At 38.2% G+C, this 17291-nt stretch overlaps 2 protein-coding genes across 2 annotated transcripts; both read right to left on the reverse strand.

Moving 5' to 3' along the window:
* Window positions 1-972: 972 nt before the first annotated feature.
* On the reverse strand, window positions 973-5304 carry LOC113147861 (beta-1,4-galactosyltransferase galt-1-like). The gene is made up of 5 exons (XM_026339134.1): window positions 5223-5304; window positions 2632-3264; window positions 2141-2471; window positions 1843-2018; window positions 973-1720 (listed from the first exon to the last, which is right to left on the reverse strand). Exons 2-5 carry the CDS (start codon window positions 3234-3236, stop codon window positions 1492-1494), a joined length of 1341 nt encoding a protein of 446 aa, XP_026194919.1. The 5' UTR covers window positions 3237-3264; window positions 5223-5304; the 3' UTR covers window positions 973-1491.
* A 1681-nt stretch (window positions 5305-6985) lies between these two features.
* LOC113148467 (beta-1,4-galactosyltransferase galt-1-like) lies at window positions 6986-16011 on the reverse strand. Its single transcript, XM_026340168.1, has 5 exons — window positions 13421-16011; window positions 8138-8464; window positions 7647-7977; window positions 7341-7345; window positions 6986-7214 (listed from the first exon to the last, which is right to left on the reverse strand). The coding sequence occupies exons 1-5, from the start codon at window positions 13687-13689 to the stop codon at window positions 6986-6988; spliced, it is 1161 nt and encodes a 386-aa protein (XP_026195953.1). The 5' UTR covers window positions 13690-16011.
* Between the last annotated feature and the right edge of the window lie 1280 nt (window positions 16012-17291).

The raw sequence follows: 17291 nt of genomic DNA on the forward strand, positions 1-17291 counted from the left end.
ATAGTGAGTATATTGGTAGAAGGATGTTGGAGATGGAGCTGCCATGCAGGAGGGCAAGAGGACGGCCAAAGAGGAGATATATGGATGTGTTAACAGAGGACATGAGGTTGGCTAGTGTGAAGGTAGAAGATGCCCATGATAGAGTAAGGTGGAAAAGGATGATTCGCTGTGGCGACCCCTGATGGGAAAAGACGAAAGAGAAGAAGAAGAAGAAGGGTCGTAAACCTGAGAGCACAAATACAGGACTAGAGACAATCTCATCACAAGCATTTAAGGGCATATAAGGCATATCATAAAAATATTATCAGCTTTACAGAACTTTTATCAAGCAGAATTGCTTGCAACATAATGAAATCATGAGAGTTCTACATTCAGAACTAAGTGTTTATGATTATTTCCACTTTGATGAAGACCTGGTGCTCCAGGTGCCATTACTACTATTTAAGCAGATGCAATAAAACATCTCTTGTGATACATTTAGGGTTTATGAGGGACTTCTTATTGTATATATATTATCTTTGACATCTGTGATTATGTTAAAAGTCTGTGACTGTGACAGCCAACTCTTATTAACAAAAAGCTGTGTAAAGGATCTGAGCATACAGTAAGAACTGCAGATAAACAATCACTTGCAACTTCTGCCCTTGGACACAAGAGGAGACTTTTTTTTACTTTTATTATTGTATCTTTTCCTGAATTCAGTGCATACTTACATGCTATGTACTGTATACTGTACAATTCCCAAACAAACAATTGCATTGCAACATTTGAATATTGTTTGCTTTATGACATTTTTTATATTATCTGTATCTTGTAAATTGTCTGCATGTTGAGTGATGTATGCTGTCCTTGTATAGTATGTGCTAAAATACCTGTTCAAGAAAGCTGATTCTATTCTGTTCTATTATATTCTGTTCTAAATAGGCCATCCAAATATTTGAGAAATGACAAAAAATGAGTGGAGCAGCTGAATGGAGAAAAAGAAAGATAATTTAATATGAGAGTAAACTGCAGACTCTTAATGGCATGAATAACAACAAGCATGGGTGGGTGATTTTCCTTGGGGAGCTGCAATATATGATAATGTGCCCAATTGGGGAAAAGCAGTTAAAATAACTTTTAAATCAAACTGAAACACACTGTGCACCATTACTAACATAAACCCTAAACAGAATAATTCAATAATCACTGCGCATATCAAATAACCAACCATAGATTGAGTACCGTAAATATTTTTCTGCACTTAAAGGCTCATTCATCTCTTCATCATTCGTCACATTGAGCTGCTCTATATACATAATTTCAGTCTCACATAAACATGTGAGCAGCAAATTGAAACCATGATTTTAGGAGAATATTACGCATGTAGATAAGGTTGGAGAAAGAGCTTGATAAGAGTTTGAATTTGGCATTATTATCATTATTTAAAAGAACATCGCTAAAGACAAATACTGTTGCAGGTGGAAACAGTCATTTACTCTTTGTCCTGTTTTAACTCTCCCGGTCTGAACTCAGCAGACCTCCTCTCCTCAGCATCTCATTCACTCTTTGTATCAATTTGTCTTTAAAGTCCCACAATCGAGTGTCCTCATACTGACTGAACAGCCGTTCATTCTGGGGAACTGTTGGGCAGTGAATCATCCGACAGACGTCCATTGGAACCTTGTACTTTTGTCCAAACATCTTGAGAACATCGTGCACTGAGGTCTGCTCCACTAACCTAAAGTAGAGTGACGTACATCAAACATTCACATGGTCAACCACACAATCACTTATTAACCTATATAATTATTTATGATTATTTCTTTATTTATTACTAAATTGTCAAAGACGTCCTCCTACCTCGGCTGAATTATCATCTTTCGTGGGTGAAATATGTTTTTATCAGGGTCCTCCCTGTAGATGCGCTCCAAAATATTAAAGCCTGGCACCCCACGCCACTGAGGCAGGGGGGTGTCTTTGCCTTTTGTAAAGAATTTATAGGGAAACACATGGGACTCTATGTGGAACATCGCTGCCTGCAACACATGGACTCAGTTTTAGTTAAAAGTTGGAAAGAAAATAAAACACAAAGAAATTCAAAATATGACATAAGTTTTTGGGTAAAATGTAAAATTATCAAATGCACAAAATAACCTACATCTGGATGCTGCTGTTGGAGCATGTCCATCATGCTCTTCAGGTTGTCATGTTGGTACGGCATTATTATCTCATCTATGTCGTTCAACAGGACATAACGGGACCGATCCATGGATCTGTAAATACAATCATTAAGTGTGACCAGCTGGCCGTAGTATTGCAGGTCTCCACCATGCTTTGAGAAAAGCCAACCATGAGATGGATTCAGATGCTTGTGGATTGGCCATTCAACCATCTCCACCAATCCTTCCTCGCTGTAGGTCTTTAACAGGCGGTTGAGTTCTGGGCCAGCGCTGTTGTTATAGATCACCACCCTGCCCACACCCAGCAACCTGTGGCAAAACAAAGCAAATGTTCAGTTGTTAAAATTCAGGAAGATTCATTATATTTATTTTGCAGATGATTTTGTCCAATGTCAAACATAAGAGAAAGAACATTTACAGCAAATATATACAGGCACTCTAATGACACTTGTGCTGTTGTTGTTCTGACCTGTATATCTCCAGCGTCTGAGCAAACTGTAGCACATTGTTGTATTCTCCAAACAGGGTGGAGATGCAGACTGTGAAGTCAAACTGAAATGTTTTCTCCTCCTCTCTACTGGTCTTCTTATTTTTTATTGGCAGCCATGTCTGGTTTGATACCTCCACACCATCTGGCTGTTTGAGAAGAGTGACATGTGTAGCTTCACAGTTTGGAGGAATCTGACACATGACGTCTGTAGCGCTGAAGGGAAAACCAAAGTGGTCTTCGTGCACTAAAACTGTTACTGGAGTTGTATTTGATAACTGGCCTGCACAGCAGAATAGACAGTAAAGGGTTTGGATGGAGTCTCTCCTGAATATACTAATGATGCGTATATCAAAACCCTTCACTCTCTGGTCCATGTAGGCTGACACCAGGAAATGCTTTGTATTTTCTAGTGGGGTGATGGACTTGTTAGATATTTGAAATGGGCAAGTGTCCAGAGCCCCACGTGGTGGTGGGATTGACCTGTAGGTCCTTGGTGTTCTCACAGTGGTGATGATCATAATAAAGATGAAAATAGCAATAATGAAAAGGAATAACCTAAATGTAAATGGCTTTGTCTTGTCCATAGTGCCAAAGAAAAGGGAGATTCCCAACCTGAGGCAGAAAAAGTAGGAATCACAGTTAGAGACATTAAATCTGAGGAACACAGCAAAACGTTACTCCAGTGACATCTTCTTAACAGGAGTGAATGTGATTAAACTGTAGTTAAAACAGCTGCAGAATAATCACAAACATGGCTGGATAACACCAGCATACAACAATATTACAACAATAATGAAAACATATTACAACTTTAATACAATAAAATCATTTGCACCTGAACTGGCACTACATTTTGAATGCATGAATCATTGCGTTGTTACGTCTGGCATTGCAACGTCTTTTAGCACAACCACACAGGAACTATGCAACTGGCTACAAACAGAGTTTAAGCATAAATCAATTACTGGTTGAGCTGCAAGCTAGAATTACAAGTATGATCACCATGAGACAGTTTCATACGTTAGGTCAATGTCAACTACTTAACTGTAGAACCTGCTCTCCCCCAGGTAAAATCATGATTAGATGAAAGATTAAAGATGAAAGATTACTTAAAAGTCAGTGTCACACCCACTTCGATTTTAGTTTAGTGGTGCTACAAGTTCTGAAATGTTAAGTTTCTGTTGGTAATCATGGCTGAATTTGTGCCAGCATAAACAGTATTTATCAGAGGACATTTATTAGACTGATCAACACACAGTGCAATAGGACAGAGCTAATTTCAGATCTGAGAAAGAAGATGGTAAATTTCAGAAGTCAGGAGTAACTTCTAAACCAAAGTTCAATCCACTGTACATAAAAGTACAAGTTATTCACTCCTCTTGTAACATTGTGCCCTTTGGGTATCCCCTACGTTAACACATATGTGCACCAGAGATATATTAGTAGTTAAGCAGCACTAATAGGTCCAGTGTGAAACCATTTTCATTATCTTATGCCCGAGCATTGTGCTCAGCAAGTGTTTTTATGTTTATAGAAAATATAAGTGCGTCTACTGTAAACGTCACAGGTAGGCTGTTTTAACACCAGTCTAGTAAAATCATACTAAGCTGCCTGTTACATCTGTGTACTGACATCATATCTGCAGTTGCAGAAAAAGTCTTCCTGTAGTCCAAACACCTGCGTCTTTGCTGTAACCTTTTGCAACATTTCTGGTCTTCTAAGTTGCAGATCCACGTTCTTAAGGGATAATCAAATTGAAGTTTACACTCAGATGACTCTCTGGTTGTCTTGTCTGATTGTCCATATCACTCTCAGGAGTTGGAGTCTGTTGTTTTTGTTCTATAGGATCATCAAACTCTCTGTTCCTACTTCCAGTAAACTGCCCCCTATATGCAGACTTCACGCTTTAGCTCTGGCTTTGACTCTATCCTTAAACTGAATTACTTTACCCCCATTGGCCAACTTTTCAGTTCATGGTTCAAGGATATCTACAACACAGCACCTGTTGCTTCTGCACATATAGTGACGACTTCCTACCTTTAACGCTCACCGTCTTCAAAATGTCCATATAAGTGTTTTTTTTTTCGGTCTAGTATTTTGGATAAAAACACTAAAAAAATAAAAACAGACGTCGACCTCTTCGGTATTCTGTTTGCTTTTCTCTGTACCTACTGAAACATCGGTGTTGTCTGATCAGATGCCATTTTAAGTGCACTAATCTAAGAATAAAACATCTATTTGGTATCAATTTTTTTAAATGTATTTGCTGGTATCTATTTAACTTACATGAATCTAATTTAATTTAGAAAAGAAAATAACGTTATTCAGTTTGTAACACGGTGGCCGAATATTCATCGAAACATACCGGAGTACATTAACCCAAGTACTAGTCACTAGAACATTTAAATATTATGATACTTTACACTACAATTCAGATGGAAATACTTTACCTTTTGCAGGAGTATATTTAATTAATAATATAATTCGTTACTCTGAAGAGGATTTTTTTTATACAATTAAGAACATCTAGTCAGCTCCCAAAATATTATCTAGTATAAAAACGGACTTACCAAACGTGTATTCAGCTAGTATCAAATAATTTTCCTTTCTGTTACTGTCTGGTGTCATCCACTACCTGAACCTGTATTGCAGCCTCTGGCCACTCCTTACGTGCACTTACGCAGCAGCTCACCTTGGTTGCGAGACCGTAGGAAATTGCACATTTAAATACAAGGTAGACAGGATTCACATTATTGTCAAAATTACAATTGAAGATATTTACAATTGTATTGCGACTAGTGATGTCTAGGAATATTACTAGTGCCACTATTAATGTGTATAAGTTTGAGACATCAAAAAAGGTAATAAAGATATCTTTAAAATGAGGCCAATTAAAGATATCTTTTATTTGAATTGTGACTGGTCGAAATGTAGTAAGAAATACCTGGAATTTACTTTATGGAGAAGCAAAACTGAATTGTAGATATCTTAAACTAGTTTTGCCATTCAACACTATGAGTCATTCTGAGTGAGTCAAAGTACTAATAAAGATTAATTGCAATTGTGACTAGTGAAAATGTAGTTTTGGACATCTTTGATTACAGTTTTGACATTTAAGATACACTGCAGATAACTGTAATGTTAATGCTAAAGTGGCAATGGCAATGACGTCATTGCCGATATCGGCAAAGGAATTGTGACAGGTCAAAATGAAATTTAGTGCTGCAACATAATATAATCGTGAGGATTCTACATTAATAACCAAGTGTTTATGATTATTTCCACTATAATGAAGGCCTGGTGCTCCAGGTGCCATTACAGTGCTATTTAAGCATCTGTGAGTATGTTGAAAGTCTGTGACTGTGACAGACATCTCTTATTAACAAAAAGCTGTGTAAAGGATCTGAGCATACAGTAAGAACTGCAGATAAACAATCACTTGCAACTTCTGCCCTTGGACACAAGAAGAGACTTTTTTTTAACTTTTATTATTGTATCTTTTCCTGAATTCAGTGCATACTTACATGCTATGTACTGTATACTGTACAATTCCCAAACAAAGAATTGCATTGCAACATTTGAATATTGTTTGCTTTATGACATTTTTTATATTATCTGTATCTTGTAAATTGTCTGCATGTTGAGTAATGTATACTGTCCTTGTATAGTATGTGCTAAAATACCTGTTCAAGAAAGTTGATTCTCTTCTATTCTGTTCTTTTCTATTATATTTTATTCTAAATAGGCCATCCAAATATGTCAGAAATGACACATAAAAGAAATAAGTGGAGCAGCTGGATGGAGAAAAAGAAAGATAATTTAATATGAGAGTAAACTGCAGACTCTTAATGGCATGAATAACAACAAGCATGGGTGGGTGATTTTCCTTGGGGAGCTGCAACATATGATAATGTGCCCAATTGGGGAAAAGCAGTTAAAATAACTTTTAAATCAAACTTTAAAATATTAAACTCACCGCACACCATTACTAACATAAACCCTAAACAGAATCATTCAATAATCACTGTGCATATCAAATAACCAACCATAGATTGAGTACCGTAAACATTTTTCAGCACTTAAAGGCTCATTCATCTCTTTGTGAAAATCATTTGTCACATTGAGCTGCTCTATATACATAATTTTAGTCTCACATAAACATGTGAGCAGCAAATTGAAACCATGATTTTAGGAGAATATTACGCATGAAGATAAGGTTGGAGAAAGAGCTTGATAAGAGTTTGAATTTGGCATTATTATCATTATTTAATAGAATATCGCTAAAGACAAATACTGTTGTATGTGGAAAGAGTCATTTACTCTTTGTCCTGTTTTAACTTTCTCCGTCTGAACTCAGCAGACCTCCTCTCCTCAGCATCTCAGTCACTCTTGGCATCACTTTGTCTTTAAAGTCCAACAATCGAGTGTCCTTGTGCTGACTGAGCAGCCGTTCATTCTGGGGAACTGTTGGGCAGTGAACGAGCCGACAGATGTCCATTGGAACCTTGTACTTTTGTCCAAACATCTTGAGAACATAATGCACTGAGGTCTGCTCCACTAACCTAAAGTAGAGTGACATACATCAAACATTCACACGTGGTCAGCCACACAATCACTTATAGTTATTTATGATAAATTTCTTTATTTATTATGATTATTTCATTAAATTGTCAAAGACGTCCTCCTACCTCGGCTGAGGGGGTGAAATATTTTTTTATCAGGGGGTGAAATATTTTTTTATCAGGGTCCTCCCTGACGATGCGCTCCAGAATATTAAAGCCTGGCACCCCACGCCACCGAGGCAGGGGGGTGTCTTTGCCTTTTGTAAAAAATTTATAGGGAAACACATGGGACTCTATGTGGAACATTGCTGCCTGCAACACATGGACTCAGTTTTAGTAAAAAATTGGAAAGAAAATAAAACACAAAGAAATTCAAAATATGACATATGTTTGGGTAAAATGTAAAATTAGCAAATGCACAAAACAACCTACATCTGGATGCTGCTGTTGGAGCATGTCCATCATGCTCTTCAGGTTGTCATGTTGGTACGGCATTATTATCTCATCTATGTCGTTCAACAGAACATAACGGGACCGAACCATGGATCTGTAAATACAATCATTAAGTGTGACCAGCTGGCCGTAGTATTGCAGGTCTCCACCATGCTTTGAGAAAAGCCAACCATGAGATGGATTCAGATGCTTGTGGATTGGCCATTCAACCATCTCCACCAATCCTTCCTCGCTGTAGGTCTTTAACAGGCGGTTGAGTTCTGGGCCAGCGCTGTTGTTATAGATCACCACCCTGCCCACACCCAGCAACCTGTGGCAAAACAAGGTAAATGTTCAGTTGTTAAAATTCAGGAAGATTCATTATATTTTTTTTGCAGATGATTTTGTCCAATGTCAAACATAAGAGAAAGAACATTTACAGCAAATATATACAGGCACTCTAATGACACTTGTGCTGTTGTTGTTCTGACCTGTACATCTCCAGCGTCTGAGCAAACTGTAGCACATTGTTGTATTCTCCATACAGGGTGGAGATACAGACTGTGAAGTCAAACTGAAATGTTTTCTCCTCCTCTCTACTGGTCTTCTTATTTTTTAGTGGGAGCCATCTCTGGTTTGATACCTCCACACCATCTGGCTGTGTGAGAAGAGTGACATGTGTAGCTTCACAGTTTGGAGGAATCTGACACATGACGTCTGTAGCGCTGAAGGGAAAACCAAAGTGGTCTGAGTGCACTGAAACTGTTGCTGGAGTTGTATTTGATAAGTGGCCTGCACAGCAGAATAGACAGTAAAGGGTTTGGATGGAGTCTCTCCTGAATATACTAATGATGCGTATATCAAAACCCTTCACTCTCTGGTCCATGTAGGCTGACACCAGGAAATGCTTTGTATTTTCTAGTGGGGTGATGGACTGGTCAGACATTTGAACTGGGCAAGTGTCCAGAGCCCCACGTGGTGGTAAGATTGACCTGTATATCATGGGTGTTCTCACAGTGGTGATGATGATAATAAAGATTAAGATGGCAATGATGAAGAGGAAGAACTTCAATTTTAATTGTCTTGTCTTCTCCATAGAGTCAAAGACAAGATAGATTCCCTACCTGAGGGAAGAAGTAGGAATCACAGTTAGAGACATTAAATTTGAGCAAAACACAGCAAAACATTACTCCAGTAACATCTTCTTAACAGGTGTGACTGTGATTAAACTGTAGGTGAAACAGCTGCTAATTAATCAGCACTACTTGAAACATGTCTGGTGGACAGATGAAATGAAGGTACAGCAATGTGTAAAACAAAAAACAGAGATCTGTGTAAAAACTATTTAGTTTGGTAAAAACTTTGAGTAGGTTTTCTCTCTGCATACTATGTGATGACCTGGTTTCTCTCACATGGTTTATGTAAAAGTAAGAAGTCCATTGCACCTATACAGTTCCCAGGCCTCATAACAACTGGTGATGAATGAAATAATTAAAATTGTAAACAGTAATGCTTAGTTCTGCTTGTCCAACATAATAAAAAACAATAGAAGTAAAATAATAGTTGAATTTATCCTAAAAGTAATGTGTACAATAACAGAGGTTAAATAATAACTGACATGCAGCACAGGCTTGTTTATTACTGAGCTAACAAATGCTCCGATACATTTAGGTGTGGCAGCATGCTTCTGGTGGATCTAATGAACTCTGTTCTGCACTAATAGGCCTTCTGTCTGCTTGTGTGAGGAAGAGTGACGGCTGCAACTGTCTGTGGCTGCTGGAGAGAAGCTGACACAGGTAAAGATAACGCAGTCCTTCATTCTGACATGGTCTCTCTCATTCTTAGTTTATATTTATCTTTATACAAAAAAGTGCTTGTTCTCCTTTCTCTCAATACCAGGAGTGAAAAGGTGTGATGTAGGTATTTTAAGTTACTTCTGTTTGTTTTAAATGCTGGTTATTGTTAATTCATTTTTGACATCAATGTAGTGGTGAAATCAAACGATCAACAGACCTGAAAGCGACTATCACACAGTCACACAGCATTCAAAAAATGGTTTCACTGCTGGCAGACAGTGCTACAGCTACGCCATTTAGAAGTCAACAAAACTAATTCAAAATATATAATTTAACATGGTAACAATGGTTTTAACATTATATTATACTCATTTTAACATAGAGTAACTCACTCGAAGCTGAAGTGCAGTCAGTGCTCTCCTCCAGTTGTGAAACCGATGATGTTCTACTCCAGACAGGTAGAGTACACAGAGTTACTGTATTCTGCACCCTGCGCTCATTGGTTCTTCAGCTGTGACTGTTCAGCTTGTAATCTGTCCAGACTGTGTAGTACACTTTGTAAGTAATAAAAATGAGTCGAACACACAGAAGATAACGATAGGCAGTATGTAAGTGGTAGTTTTAATGCTGTTTCAATGTTTAAACTCTACTTATTGCACAGCTGCAGCCACACACCCACATGTAGCCTGCAATAAAAGGTACGAGGCAGTTCCACCATTCACTGCATGAATTTCTCTGTTAATCTGAGACTGTTTACACCAGTCACTACTTTTAATAAAAAAACAGCAAACATGAATTTATAACATTAATAATACCTTCTTAAAGAATAAAGGAGTTAAATTATTTAAAGAAATATATTATTGTAGTAACCTAGTATATTTCAACTTGCTAATTACCCAGCAATTGAACAGTATTGTCTATCAATCTATTTATTTATAGTTCTTCAGATAATGTACTAGTTCTAGTATGTCTGTAGTACATAGATGAGATGATGCGCACCATTTTATTAGTATATAGTATAAAGATAGTATATAGTATATACTAATAAAATGCTGCTCATCATGTCATGGGCTTTGAGTTTTTTGATTTCACAGTGTTACATACTTTTATAATCATTGGGCAACTGGAATCTCTGGAAGACTCAGTTTTAAATGTAAACCCAAAAGAATTAAATTTCTCATTCCATAAGCCAACTTTAAATTACTAATTATTTCAGGTAAATTTCTAACTCTTACTTTGTTGGTAATTATGAGGTAACTACTAGTAAATGTGATTATTAATTAAGTAAATTAGTTGAAATAGTGCTGTAACACTACACACATTTCAAACTAGTTTTACACTAATTGCACTTATTTAATTTAAATTGTGAAACGATTATTGGGTAATTATTTAGTGATTAGCAAGTTGTAATTGACTAGGTTACCATAATTTTGACTGCATTTGCATGACCACAAATGCACTCATAGTTGCATGTGCAGGCAGTATTCACTTTTGCAATAGTCAAGTCTCTGTATTTTGTTTGCTTTCATTGAGCTGGACTGTCTCTGTGTTATTGCCTGTGAGGCTCTTTCTGCTGCTGCATACACTGATTGTGAATGTTTGTATTCAAACTTGCTTAAGTAGAAATAAAAAAAAACAATACTTACAGCAATAGACAGTTAGACCCCAGGTGATGCTCAAGCAGCTGTCCTTTTGCCGTCTGACTCGATAAGTTCCTTTTTTGCAGGGCCGTTTAGTTTCTATTTTTTATTTCATGTTTGAAATGTAGAAACATTTGAAAAATTTGGCTCTATAACATAAAATTTCAGCCAACACTGTATTGTAACTATGCCCAGCAAGATTTTGATATTTCTAATCATTAGTGTAAAAAAGGAAGTACTTTGATATCTTGTAGAACTCCTACTTGGTGTGAAAGTGACTTCTGTGACTAGAGTTATAAACAAATGGACAAGTGCATCTTGTCTCACGTTAAAGCAGCACAGTTTAACAGAATCTGGTCATGTTTAACAGCACAAGCAGACATCAGAAGACAACAAGCAGAAGACTCTCCATGGCTCTTGTAGTTGTAGCTTTTTTATTACAGTATAATAATGTAAATATATTTGTTTAATCATTTATATGCACTCATTGTAATGATCCTGTTGACGCTTCCTGTGTCGTGCTTTTGCCCCACTTCCAGTTTGCTTCAGTTCCGTCTGTCTTCACTTTACTCAATCACCTTGATCACTTGAACTGCTTCTCCCCTAACACTCTCTCTTTGATTGATTGCACTTGGTCCTCCTGTCCCCTTCTATTTCAGCACCTCCCTGACTTCACTCCCCTGCTAGATTGTCATTGTTTATGTTAGTCCTCCCACTCATCTCCAGCCTTGTGGCCCCGTCTAGTTTCTTTCCTTGTGTGTGATGTGTTGTGTGTTTTCTGTTGTTACTCTTGCTGAGCCCTTAGTTGTTCCCTTTTTTGTAGTTTTCTTTTGTATCTCTAGTTTTTTGGTTGTTACTTTATGCCTCACTGGATTGTGCCCTGCCAAGTTTATTGCTGTTCTTTTTGTTTTCTAGTCAGTTTCCTCCCTCATTACAATAAATTCCTATTTGCTCTATTCACTAGTGTCTGGCATTTTAATCTTGCTCCCCCAAATACCAAACACTTCTATTTGGATAGAAATGGATAGCACTTTTGTTATGAGTAATAACATGTTATGACTAACAGCACTAACATGACATGTCAGCTTGATCCACAGTTTCTTGATGGGCTGTGAGTTATTATTAAAGCAGAGTCAGGTTAGATAGATTCTTTATTAATTCCAGAAAGTCTGGTGTTGCAGTAGCCACTACACAGAGAAACATACATACAAAAGATAATAGAAATAATACAGGAAAAGGTAAATATCTTAACACATCTAACAGAACAAAACAGAAACTTAATTGCACCTGAGTTGCATGTTGTGTGTTTTTTCTAACTAGCAATAGCTAAACTGTCTGAATAGAATCATGTCAGTGTGCAGGTTTTTTCCGTTGGACGTTTGAAGGTGCAGCTAAGTCAAGCCAGGTGTTATTTGTAATCTATGTTACCTTGCAATCTTGTAGAACCCCCCCTGATGTGGAAGGGACGTCTGTGGCCAGGGAAGGTTATAAACACCTGGACAAGTGATTTTTTTTTTTTTGCCAGTGTTACCCTTCTTATTGTGCTGCAAATAGTGGCTTTATTGAGATTTTCAGCATATCCGAAGAAATAATAGAACAAGTACAGCAGGATTAACCACATGGTGGTTTTCTTCAGTCTAAGTAGCTCTAGTCCACCACTCCACACTAAGTTTATTCCAGGTATGCTAATGCCTGACTCCATTTAGCTTTTTGAAGGTCATTATTCCAAGGATTTCCTTGGGCATGTGACATTGATGTATTTAATTGTGTGATTGTTGCTAATCTAGTTGTTTTTATGTTTTAATATCAGTCAATCACAGATTATTTTCTACTAGGTTTTTATTAGTATTTAGAGAAAATGAATCTGACACATGACGTCTGTAGCGCTGAAGGGGAAAACCAATCGGTCTGAGTGCAGTGAAACTGTTACTGGAGTTGTAGTTGATAAGTGGCCTGCACAGCAGAATAGACAGTAAAGGGTTTGGATTAAGTCTCTCCTGAATATACTAATGATGCGTATGTCATAACCCCTCACTCTCTGGTCCATGTAGGCTGACACCAGGAAATGCTTTGTATTTTCTAGTGGGGTGATGGACTGGTTAGATATTTGAAATGGGCAAGTGTTCGTAGATCCATGTATCTGTGTGATCAATCTGTATATTCGGGGGGTTCTCTCAGTGATGATTAAGATGAAGACAGCTATCAAGAGGAGAAAGAGCTTCCATTTGAAATGTTTTACCCTGTCCCTGGAGCCAAGGATAAGATAACTGACAGATTTCTGAAACAAAGCATCACACTTGACTTCCTTGCGATCTTCTATGAAGTTAGACAGGAAAGGGTTTGGATGGAGTCTCTCCTGAATATACTAATGATGCGTATGTCATAACCCCTCACTCTCTGGTCCATGTAGGCTGACACCAGGAAATGCTTTGTATTTTCTAGTGGGGTGATGGACTGGTCAGATATTTGAAATGGGCAAGTGTCCAGAGCCCCACGTGGTGGTGGGATCGACTTCCTGGGTGTTCTCACACTGATGTTAAAGATGAAGATGAGGGTAGCAATGAAGAGAAAAATGTATACCACTCTTAAATGCCTTGACTTGTCCATTCAGTCAATGAAAAGGTTTATTCTCAACCTGAGGCATAAATAGAAATCATAGAGAGATTAGATATATATATATATAAGAAGAACAACACAAGCACAATGATGACTAAAGCTTGCTGAAATTATTAAATTATGTTTTTTAAATCACAGATATAATGATTCCTCTATTTGTTTTGAATCTGCACATACAGAAGACTGTATTCATTTAAAAGTGGTTTCTAGTCGTCCTCTATTTACATATGTCTATATGATAGGGGCACATTATTAGAAACACCAAATAGTCTAGCATTAAACTAACCAGACTACATTAGGCTGTGTAGATGCATCTGATAACTCATCAATTTAGAATTTAGTAGGTTTTATGCTCCATGTCGTTTGTGTACAAACAATGCATTTTGTAAATTAATTTGAGGACTTGTTGGTTATTGTTAAGATCCTCTAGTTCTAAAATGATTTAATGGTGAACATGCTATATAATGCTATCACACTCATTTTGTTTACACCTAAAATGTACAGAGGAAAGTTCACTATCTGCCCTGAATTCTGTCTTGATAGACAGCAACATTCATTGGCAGGGTAGGACGGCTGGTAATCTGAGAGACGAAACCAGACACTTACAAAACAGGTAAGGTGCATAGTACTAACTGAACATTGTGACTTGAGGCAAGCTTATCAGCACCGGTATAAAGTCCTCCTCCTATATTTTCTGAATTACAATGGTACAGAAACATATTCACACAGTACATGTCATTAACTATCAGATATACTAAATGGACTGCCCCGCTATGATTCATCAGTTTACATGTCCACATTTGGCTTATGTTACAAAATGTCCTTCCTGTTCCTGGTCTATATTTCTCTCCCAGAAACATGATAACAAACTGTATGCAAGATAAATTATGTACAAAAGGAGTCAGTACAGGTTTTTCTAGTTACTTCTGAGTTGATGATACAGAACTGACATGCTACATCAGGAAGTGTGGGTTAAAGACAACCTTTCTTACCCTGACGTCCATCCACGCCTATTCCCACTCGCACTTTCTCGTCATTCAGGACTTTGCAAGTGTGTTGTCTTTCAACATGCCTTTCAATGTACATGCATGTTTTTGGATGGTGGAAGGAAGCCAGAGTACTCAGAGAGAACCCATGCAGACACATGATGAGATGACAGTGCTAGCCACTACACCACCATGCCACCCTTGTATATTACACTGCATGTTAAACACAGAGCCAGTCTAGTTCTGAGCAGGCTGTTATCTGTTAGCTTCAATCAGTAGTTTTGTATTAATCGTCCAGCCATTGTTATCTATGTTAGTCTAAAAACCCATTGTTAAAGCATAATTACTGTTATTATTACGACGTTCCCTTCAGCAAGTCTGCTTTCTGTGAAGATGCCTAAAATAATATTCATCATATTCTAATCTACATACATGGCCCAGGTTTGTAAATTACTATTACTACTGTAGCCCCCAGATTAATATCTTGGGCTTCTAAATAGTATGCAAACAACTATGCATAACTAGTTCTTTTGTTTTATAGAAAGTTACAGATGTGTTCAGTTTCTTTGTTTTCTTCATTTGATGTTGAGGTTGATAGAACTAATGTGCTTTGATGTTAAAGTGTGTATTGTTGTTTGGTTGCGATGTACTGTGTGCCATGTGCTTGTTCTTTGAACAATCAATGATGTTTAGCCGCGTTAATGTGATTGGAAAATTAAGTGTCATGCCAGTGGTTGTGTATTGTGATTGGCTGAGGGGCGGAAGTTAGAGAAGAGAGAGGTCGAGAGGTGAAGGCAGAGGAGAGACAGCGAAGCGAGCGGCAGGCTGGACTGGAAAAAGAAAATGTAAATGAGAGAGACAGAGACATACAGGAGAAAAAGTATAGTTTTATGGTGAATATTGTGCTTGTTAGTCCTGTTGTTGCACTCGCTACAGCACAGTGGACTACAGTACGTCAAGTAGCCGTTTAACGTGCACTGACTCTGCAAACATTTCGGGCTAACGACCAGCTAGCAAGGGCTTCAACGTTTTTGGCCACCACGTTCCCAAGCATCGACCAGGTTTCTATATGGTCACCGGCTGGTGTGTGTGTGTGGGCCCACTAAATTGAGTTGAAATAAGAAAGTGATATTAATTAATGTTTTCTTTTATTTCAGTACAGATTTTTGTTACTGTGTTTTATGACTGTGAAATTTATTAAGTAGTTTACACCTATTTTCAAAGGTTGAACATAGTACTTGTATGTGACAGCAATCTGCTGATATTTTATTTGGCTTAATCAAAAGTACGTTTATTTATTTTCTCTTTTAGTTAATAAATTTGGATATAATTTGTAAATATAGTTGTTTTGGTGATCTGATTTATAGATTGACACAGAATAATAGACTATAAGGAGTACTGTACTAATTCATTTCATTCTGTTCTTTACACTTAAGGGGTGTTCATAAATTAACTTTGGGAGTAAAGTTTATGAGCTCAGGGCGCTGTCCTTCTGTTAAAGGGTGAAGGAAGCGTTACACTACTATTAGTATTTATTTGATTTATGTGTTATCTTTGTTCCCCTACATTAGCAGTATCCTTGTACTCAAGCACTCAATTGATTTTTCATCAGTAAAAGCTCTGTCAGTGTGTGTTCTTATTCTTTATGCCTTACAGACCTTTGCTCTTTCTGTAAAGAACATTGAGTAAATTGTGGTTTATTATCACGGTTGTGAAGGCTACGTTTTCTTCAGCAGAGTACTTTGTATCTGGCTTTATAACACTAATAATAACAATAAAATAATGGTGAAGAGGGTGTTAGTTGTAGTTTTATTTGTAATCTGCTTTGTCTTAACAGGATGTTTGAGAAATGTGACAGATGATTGTACTGTTCGTGACATTCTTTTAAAGATCTATTGAACTTGATGCTGCTGATATCATCTCTAGTATGTAAAATGCACAATTTCAGGAAAGTTGTTATGTCATTGAATGTGTTCACAAACAAATTCAGTATATGTCAGATTTAAAAAAAAAAAAGTAAAGTATTTATTGTTAACTTATTTCAATTCAGACACCCAAAACACCGGTCAAACTCCCGAGGTTCAACGGGCTGACTCCCCTGGAGCCCTACCTCGCTCAAGTCCAGCTCGCCGTGCTGCAGGGTGGGTGGAGCGGCAAAGACACGGCGACACAGCTGGCCCTGGCTCTGGAGGGTCTAGCTCTTCAGGTGCTAATTGATGTCGCATTGGAGCAACGGCAGGAGCTACCGGTGATCACTGGGGCGCTGGAGAGACTCTTCGGACAGTGGACCTCGACAGAGCAGGGTCGCGAGCAGCTAGCCAATCGTCGGCGCAGTGAGGGGGACAGTCTGGGGACATTCGCCGCCGATCTGCAACTCTACTCGCGGCGCGGCTACCCCTCATTTCCTGCCGCCGCCCGGGAGGAGCTGAGTTTGCACGCTTTCCTGCGGGGGCTCACGCCGGAGCGGCTCCGCCAGCACGTCCGCCTCTCCATGCCTGGCTCTCTGGAAGAGGCGCTCCGCGAAGCCCAAGGAGGTACTGAGCCCGAGATCATCACAGCGGAGGCTCCCGGACCAGCCATCGCTGGCGCGGGCAGCCGAGTGCATCG

The sequence above is a fragment of the Anabas testudineus genome, chromosome 22, assembly GCF_900324465.2.
Source record: "Anabas testudineus chromosome 22, fAnaTes1.2, whole genome shotgun sequence".
Taxonomy (NCBI): Eukaryota; Metazoa; Chordata; class Actinopteri; order Anabantiformes; family Anabantidae; genus Anabas; species Anabas testudineus.

Coding starts and splice junctions, on each gene's coding strand:
- LOC113147861 (XM_026339134.1), bottom strand. CDS start 3,236: ATGGACAAGACAAAGCCATTTACATTTAGGTTATTCCTTTTCATTATT. Junction 2,472..2,631: donor CAGACGCTGGAGATATACAG/GTCAGAACAACA, acceptor GTTTTGCCACAG/GTTGCTGGGTGTGGGCAGGG. Junction 2,019..2,140: donor TCCAACAGCAGCATCCAGAT/GTAGGTTATTTT, acceptor CATGTGTTGCAG/GCAGCGATGTTCCACATAGA.
- LOC113148467 (XM_026340168.1), bottom strand. CDS start 13,689: ATGGACAAGTCAAGGCATTTAAGAGTGGTATACATTTTTCTCTTCATT. Junction 8,465..13,420: donor AGGAGAGACTCCATCCAAAC/CCTTTCCTGTCT, acceptor CTCCATCCAAAC/CCTTTACTGTCTATTCTGCT. Junction 7,978..8,137: donor CAGACGCTGGAGATGTACAG/GTCAGAACAACA, acceptor GTTTTGCCACAG/GTTGCTGGGTGTGGGCAGGG.